General features: G+C 35.6%; 1 protein-coding gene across 1 annotated transcript in view; it reads left to right on the top strand.

Moving 5' to 3' along the window:
• SNTG2 (syntrophin, gamma 2) overlaps positions 1–5,620 on the top strand; it is a gene marked incomplete at its 5' end in the record, with an annotated part of 41,934 nt that extends 36,314 nt beyond the window's left edge. The window contains one exon of the mRNA XM_010072681.1: positions 5,489–5,620. Coding sequence (XP_010070983.1) covers positions 5,489–5,620 — 132 coding nt within the window. The remainder of the gene's footprint in view (positions 1–5,488) is intronic.
• Positions 5,621–8,897: the final 3,277 nt, after the last annotated feature.

Here is an 8,897-nt window from a genome sequence, read left to right on the forward strand (position 1 = left end):
TTTCAGGGTAGTACAGTGGTACAGTGTGATCTGATTTTACAATTAGATTCTGCAGCAGTTTTGCAGTAAATCTTGTTCTCTTTAAAACAGGAGAACTTCAGGAGAATGGTCAAGGACAGGTCAGCAGCCATATTTTTCTTTAGATTTACTGTGTTCAACTGAAAGGATCTTTATTCCATATTAGTACTGTTGAGGGATATGGCAAATTAAGGAGAGTAGAAGCAAAGCTCTCTGTTTAGAGCAACATTAATCTCTAGCATCAATAAACCATAATTTAGCACTCAAGCCCTTCTGTATTTTTATTAGCATGGGTCTTCTGTTGCTGAAGTCTGGCAGTTTACTACTGAACATCTTGAGAGCTTGAAAAACGTTTGCAGGCTGATGGTAGATAAGAGTTAAGATTTTTCCTGTGTGACAGTATTGGATAGTCTGATTGCTGTTGGAAATTTAATATTTGCTGGAATGGGTGAATTTAGCTGGCTTCTCCTAGACAAACATCTCCAGAAACACTTTTCAGATGACTTTCTTGTGCATTAGCAAAGTTTGTATCTGCCAATGCAACATTTAAAAGTGTTTCAGATTTAGCAGTAGACAGTGCTAAAAAAAATTTGGAATAATTCAAGCTGGAAGTGAAAAGCCATCAGACTTTTCCAGATCCCTATTAAAAGACTTCAGTACAATTGATAGATAGAGTTGTAATTTATCTGACACCGAACGCTGACGTCATAGATTTGGTTCTTATGCTTGTAGGGTGAGAGCATCATTTTAGCTTATCCTTCTGCTCTTTGTGCAAAGGACAGTCACAGAGAGGAGGCCAAATAAAAGTCCGTAGCTGAAGAAGCTTTCATGCCATAGCTGATAAATTATCTTTGCATGTTTATAACAGTCTTAACTTGCTGAGATATAGAACTGAATTTAGAATCTCCATACCCATTTTGACTTCTACATGGACTGGAGCTAAAACCTAGATATCTTTATCTGTTCTTTTTTTTTTTTACAAACAATATGGTTATAATTTTAATCTGGTTGAAATAATATGCTGAATAATACAGTAGTAATAGTTGTGCTCTGGTAAACAACTAATGAACACTGAGACTTACCAATGTCCTTAAAGAAGTCATGAAATGCACAGGGCACAATAGCACTATCTGTCAGTGTGTCCGTTACCTACCTTTTACATGATACAGGCTCATGTCTTGTTCAAACAGTGATTCAAGAGCTCTCGGGAGTCATCAGTAAAACTAAGTGTGTGTGTGGTAATGATGTAACAGGCCTGTCAAGCTCTTGATGTAATAAATCCAACTTGCATAGGTGGGTGGACAAAACAAGAACATATGTTTTTCTTACTTGGCTGAGCGCATACAGTGATCGAGGTCAGTATAGTGTGCACATTTTTTATATTCTCAATACCAGCAGTACTTTTTGCAAAGTACAAGTTTTGCAGTCTTGTGCTCCCATTGCTTTAATCCAGTATTTTATGTTCTTCTCTTGCTGTCTTCCTTCTTGTGCCTTTGTTGTACTTAATCCAGTTGTTAGGATACGTATTGTAAACTGAAATAGCTTTGGTTATCAAAATATTAGACGTGCCCAGATTCATACACCAAAAATAAACTGACAATCTTAATTAAAGAAAAAAACAGCAATCACAGATAAGGCAAGCAAGCATAAGGGTGGTGTTAGATGATACAGAGCAAATAAAATGATCAGTTACTCAGTCATCTGCCTGGCTGGGCACGGTGAGAATTGTTACTTAAAAAAGAAAAAAAAAAAAAAATCAGAGCAATGCATTTGTTTGAAAGAAGTGTCATTGGCATTATTTTCAAGGGAAAATTCTCATTACTTGAAGAGGCCAAATTTCCACCCTTAGAACCATATTCAAGATAATCTCTTGCTAAGAGGCATTTTGTGTCCATGTCCTCTGACTATGCAACATCTACATTTCCCTAAGCCAGAAGGCCAGCCCTATCTTTTACCAAATTCATATTGCCAACCTAACCCCCAGCCATCTTCCCCTTTCCCTATTGTAATCTGCATGCAAACTGTATACACCACCAGAACACCAGTTCTCTGATCAGCCTCTATCCTGAGCCTGTAGAAATCTGAGCCTCAACTTCTGCTTTGGATATACATGACTATTTCTCAACATCTGTCCGTGACTAGCCAACTTCAGGATTGAGAAGGCAGCCAGCGCAGATATCAGACATCCTTCAAACACAAAGCACTACAGCCTTGCCCCCATTTTTGGTCTCCTGGGTCAAATACAACTGTGATAAACTGCATTTCTGGGAGCCTCTGGTGCACGAGGCCTCAGGTGAACCCCACCTCTCTGATACCACGATAGCTGACCACATCTAACTGAGCCCTGCAGGAAGACCCGTCCAGAGCTCTGCTTTTCTTGTATGAGCCCAGATAATCGCTCACCCCCACGACCAACCTAACATAAAATAGTGAAGACATGAGAGAACAGGAGAGAAGCTAGCCAGCGAACTTCATGAGGAGTACTTGCATGCCACCCATTTGGCTATCCATGTCTATAACGACTTTCAGAACTAGTGGCACTCTTTAAAATAATCCGCCTAACTGAGGGACCACCAGTATCAGCTGGAAAAAAAAAAAGTCTTGTCTTTGCATAAAACATAGCTTTCGCAATACTGCTCCTCTTTCAACTGTGTGTAGATTATCTTTTATAAAAATAAGAGCATATTATTAGTATTCAAAATGTCATTTGCAACAGATTAGACAACTTCTGTCAGATATACAAGAGAGACTACTGCGGTTTGATCCATACTCTGATTAAAACAAAGAGGACTTTGCAGCAGGGGCATTGGGAAGGACTGAATCCCAGTGATGAGACATTCTCGTCTTTGCTCTTTTCTTATCTCAAAACTCTTCACATAACATTGTTAGAGCAGTCTGAAATACTGCCTACAGTCTGTTAGATTACCTCTGATTGCTTGTTGTAATAAACATCTATAGATTAAAAGTGCATAAAGCCAGAGTAGAGAAATGGAAAGCTTTGTGAAGGGCTCCCTTCTCTCAGTTCATTTGGCTCCATTGGGTCAGTGTGTTGAATGTCAGAACCCGAGGTGAAATTGTTGGATGATGTCAGTTGATTTTGGAGAAATTTAAGATTAATGTGAGTGGTTTTGTATTTCAGAATTTATTGTTTTTATAGATGGTAATTCAGGCAACGTAAACGTTTTACTTGAGCTGAGAACTGATATACTGAGGCCTGTATTATTATGTAATGAGTTCTATTTCATTAATAATCATGAGTGTGTACTTTATATTAGTTTTATAAAACTTATACAATGAGTGTTAAATAAAAGCACCATTTTTTCTGAAAGTGCTTATATTAATTTTACATTCTTTACAGAAGACATCTACTGTCAATAAAATATATTTTAAGAAACTTATTCCCATACTTGTTTTATAACCTGTTTTATAACTTGTTTTATATATATTTGTTCTATTTATAATCAAAATAGAAAAAGTAGGGGGGTTTATGCCCCATAAAATCAGTATAAAGATTACATAGGCTTAAAGTCTTGAAATAATTTTAACCAGCAATTATGCTTCACTTTTCTTTCATGAGATCTAATGTTGAGTATGAGGCCCAAATGGTTACTTCAGCAATCAAATGCCAGTTATTAACAGTTACCTAAGTGCTTAGTTTGATATAAGTTCTCAAGAGATTTTTCTTCTTTTAGGATAATTATTTCTTAATTTGTTGACAGCAAGTATGCAAAGGCAGAAGTTAGAGTTTTGCCTTTTCCCTCAATGTTACCTTATTTTCTCCTTATTTAATTAGATATGAATGGTAACAAATAGCATATTCTGCTTATCAGTTATATTGGTCTGTCCCCTTATTTTTTTAATTAAGAGTCATTTGTGCTTGCTGTTCTTTTATAATCTTGGAAGTTTCAGTTTGTAATTTGTATTGAGTCATAATAATCTGGTTTAGATTGCTTATTACTTCAACTATTAGCATCAAAAATGGCTATGCATTGTTTCTTAATTCAGGTACTTTTTCTTGGAAAGTTGTAGGAAAACCAGTCAGTAATTTCAGAGAAGAATTTTTGAAGGGAGGGGAGAGTCATTTCATTTATGTTAACACATTCTCAAAGCTGTTTAATTGATAAATTCTTGTGTTTCCAGGTTCTGGAAGGAGTTAAAATTAGTTTGTCTGATGATGACCTGCTCAAGTCAAATTATTACACACATCTAAAAATTTCTGCTTACGTATTATTTGCAGGACCTAGGGGCTGAAAGTATTGTTCTCTTAGGCTTCTGTGTGCACTGAGCAAGCACTATAAGGAGGACAGCCTGCTGCCAAAACTTTCTCTGTTCTTAGGCTACCTTGTCAGAGCAGGTCTTTCCCTGTAGTTTTTGTGGATGTTTCGTAAAGGACAAAGTAATTTGTAAGGCCTGTTACACGACAGGAAGGGCATATCTTGGGAGCTTGTTGAATATTGTATTACTCTTACTGTTGCCCAGTAACACTGCTTGTTGTCACCTTATGCTGGTGTCCTAGTTTCAAGAAGAGTAACCTTGAATTCCAAATATTCTGTTTGAAACAATTTTGTTGAGAAGATACCATAAAATACTGTGACAGGAAAAGCAGAAGTCCAATGTTCTGCTTTTTGTTTAAAGGCAAGCGTACAGAGTGTGTCTTGATGAACTACTGTGTGGCCAACACATTGTTGAAAACAAACGTCTTCTTCTCAAACAACAAACTGTCCCAAGTGTCCCCACAATATATTTCCCCCTGCAGACTTTACAAATACTAGTATCACGTAAATTGAACATGTTTTTTGTATTATATTTGTTGTCATTGTGTCAGAAACTCCATTTCTGTCTGGGGAGGCTGGGAAAAAGAAATTTAACTTGTGCACAGAAGATTAAAAACGTTATAAAAAGTCAAGGGAGTCTGAGAACTGTCTAGGAGTAACTCTGCCTTTCTTTTTGAATTAGGGAATATGTATTTCATACCTGGCCATATTTCTATACACAGGCTGTGGTGTGACTTTACCTTAGTTTACACCCTGCCTCTGGTTTCCCAGCTTCTTTATTGGACTCTCCTTCTGACAGTGTGTCCTCGTCACCCTCCCCAGCTGTGACTTGACACCTCATCATTCCCAAACATCCTCAACTTATCAAATACTTAAAATATGTTGCAATATTTGAATGTTTTTGCAAGTTGAATGCTTTCATTGTCCAGGCTATGTAAAATGTAAACAATAAAGTAGCACAGAGTGAAAACTAAATTGTCATGGGGCACTGCCAGTGAACAAGGTAGGGATATACATCTTTTATTCTTAACACCTTTAACTTTACAGTTCCTTATAAAGATTCACATTTTCATTTAAAGTCCATTGTTGTTTGCTGACTAGTCTGTTCTGTATTTATGTAAAATGTTTATAAACCTGAATATGAATTCACATTTTCTCTTCTTTTTTTTTTTTTTTTCCCTTACTTCCTCTTTCAGGAACTTGAATTTCAGGATCTGACGGCAGTTTTATACTGTATTCACTCCTTTATAGCAGCAAAAGTGGCATCTGTGGATCCAGTATTCATAGACAGTCAGAGTATTGCAAGAAAATATATGTACAGTAACTGATATCAGATTATATGTTGTGACTATGGAAAATAAATTATTTTCTTAAAGAAAGTAGTTATTTAATGCACAATATTGCAACTTTGTGATTTTATAAGAAGTCTATAGTTGTCTTAACGGTAATGTTAAGTTTTCACAATCTGTTAAACATTTTGAATCTATGAGCTAACAAATATTAAGTCAAACTGAATCAGTTTGTCATCTTCAGCGTTAATCTAAAATTCCAAATTAATATTCATTCAATAGTATTTGTGGTGTCATTTTGATTTCTGCTCTCATGGTCATACATAAGTCCCCTTATTAGGTAGAAACCTGGAATAACATTAGAAAAGTGTGTGTCCAAAATTTGGCCTCTAAGTCTGTTTTGAAAAGCACTGGGCACACAGACAATTTCTACAGCTTTCACTGTAGAAAAGAACTAATAATGGAAGACAACTGCCATAGGAATTGAACTTTTATCTTGCTTCTGTGTTTGAAAAATTGTAGTTCCACAATCCAGTTCTTCTGAGGCCTGAAAGTTTAGCTCTGGCAAAACACTGAGTACTCTATTTCAGATCAAGGAAAAGACTTAAGCACACACTTGACTCTAAGCATATTAAGTAGCCCCAGTGTATGCACAAAATAATGTTAAGTATATATTTAAATATTGTGGTAGATCAATTGAAGAGCTTTAGACTTTGCTAAGAAGCCTCACTATAGGCACTCAATTTTAGAAATTTGCCATAGGGTTTTCTTATCTATTACTAAAGCTTCCATGAATCATTCATTTATTCATTCATAGATTGCCTTGATGCTATCCTTTGATGTGATGCTCTGTATGGCTGAGAACAGCTTGTTTAAAAACTGTTTTCTCTGGATGAGGATGCTCCCAGTATAGGGTGAACATGACAAAACAAAGAATTTTCTGGGCCATCTACCTTTTTCCTTTTTGTTCCTACAGCTCTAACACTGACTTATACACAAGCGATGTGGGTTTTGTCCTTGCTAAGGGAATAACATGGTTCTACTTTTTACATATTCCTAAACTTCCTTCTGAAATCATCTTCTTATATGCATGGATAATACTTCTTGCTATTGAAAAATGATATAAAAGGAAGACATTTTATTCTTGGGGCGTATTCCCTGTAAGTTATACCAAATATTGCAGGTTTCTGTGATAGAAGTCTCAGTTGTTCTCAAGAGAAGTTTTGAGGCAGCATTAGGCTTTTTTTTTTTTTTCAAGAAAATAAAACAATAAAAAAATCAAGCAAGAAGAGTATCCTAAATAGATACAATGGATATGGATTGAATTCATCAAAGTACTGCCTAAATTTTAGGAGTCCAGTAAAAAGCGTGTTGCTAAAGTAAAAGACTAAAGTTACGGTATCCTAAGGAAAAGAGGTATGTGCCTTTAAAAGCTCTCAGGTGAGGAGTGTTTTTACATAACGTCAATGCTTAAATTTAGTCAGAGAAGTTCCCCCTCTCAGGTGTTAAGGTAGTTGGCTGTCTTGGCAGACTGCAGTGGGGCCTCAGGCACTTACTGTAAATGGGTGCTTATCTGTCCGCCTAAAGCTTAGGCACAAATAAAGTGTCTAAAGGAGGTGATTTGATCCTACCATAGGGATTACCTGTTGCCAAGTGTTATCCACAGAGAAATTTATTTGAATAGCAGATATTCTGTTTGCAATTCCGGTGTTGTTTAAGGTTCTGATGTTGTTTGCAAGGAGGCATAGTAGGAGTGCTAACTCCTCTTAAAGCAGTATTTAACAAAGGTGAGAAATATTTTTATTAATTATAAATAAATATCTATAGCTGTTAGGGCATTTTTTAAGAATATTATCTCATTTTATATTACATTTTTTTCCAATAAATCAATCAAAAAATTGTCTTTCTCAAACATGCTTTTATTAAAAATATTTAAATATTTTCAGCTCAGCATGTTATTTTCAGCTCTTTTTATTTACTGAGATGTTAACATTCACAAATTATGGTATTAAATTAGAATAGCTTGCTTGCTTACAATCAATTCTCAGTTATTAGCATTGTAAATGACAGAGTGTCTGTAGGATGAAGAATGATGGAATTCCTTCAGTTCTGTTTTTGTGTTATTTTCTTATATACCAAGTTCAAGAATAACATGGAACAGTAGAAAACTGTACCAGCTAGTACTACAACTGATACTACAGTCAGGCCTCTAGACTTAGTATTTTAAGTATCACGTGATTAAAAACAGAGTGTATCTCCCCAAATACTGTAATAAAAACTTAAATTAAGCTTAGCTTATTAAATAGTCTTTCCTTTCTACCAAGAAGTCCTGCAGTTCAAAATGAACTTTTTTTTTTTTTTTTTTTTTTGCAAGAGCACCTGGATATTGCACATTTTCATTATCTACCTTCAGATTTTTTATATAAAGTTGCTTATACTGCTCTGAGGTAATTTTTTTATTTGTTTCATGGAATTTCTAAATTCTTTCAGTCTTTTGGTGAGCTATGTTCTCTACCATTTTCGCAAGACTGTAGTTTTCTTCCGATATGTCCAAATCAATCTCAAGGAATACTAGAGAAAAATTTCATAGAAATTCACCTTCTGGATTTTGTAGTTGTATTTTAGAAATAATTCTCTAAATGTATTTTTAATGAGGAACCTGAAGATGCTTCTTAGCTCACTTGCTTTCTTCCTTTCACGTTCTGCAACAATCTCAAAGCAGGGACTAAAGGCCAGTCTTCTGAAGAAGTTGCCAGAGCCTGAGGAAAGCTAACAGGCTGCTAGTTGTTTGGCTGTTATGCAGGTTGTATAGGACTTACATAGCACCTTGCATTTCTTTCTAATTCTCTTAACAAGGTAACATATGCCTCATATCTGAAAATGTTAAATTCCCAATTTGTTTGGTTGCTTATGTTCATTTGTTACATCATTTTATTGTCAGTAAAGCATATTATTTTATCATTGCCTTCAGAGTGTCTGCCATATAACATGCGTATATTTTTCCCAGTCAAAGGTCATGAGTATTTGCACAACTTTTCAGCTCACCAAACACCTGTTTTGATAGGATGATTCACAAACAGTAAATAGGTCTGCTGGTGGGTAGATAGCTTCCACAGCCACACCTCAGTAGTCTCACATTGAGGCAGAGGACAGATTCTTGCTTTATGGTGACTGGGCAGCTGGAATGTTAAATATTTCATTGCTAGTCAAAACAGAAAACAAAATGCAATATGCTTTGTTACAGACTTGTGATATATTAAGCTTTAGTCTTAGTACTTCATTTGTGTATAATTTTCCTTTTTTCTTCCTAGGGTGA

Source organism: Pterocles gutturalis, unplaced genomic scaffold, assembly GCF_000699245.1.
Source record: "Pterocles gutturalis isolate BGI_N339 unplaced genomic scaffold, ASM69924v1 scaffold20841, whole genome shotgun sequence".
NCBI lineage: Eukaryota > Metazoa > Chordata > Aves > Pterocliformes > Pteroclidae > Pterocles > Pterocles gutturalis.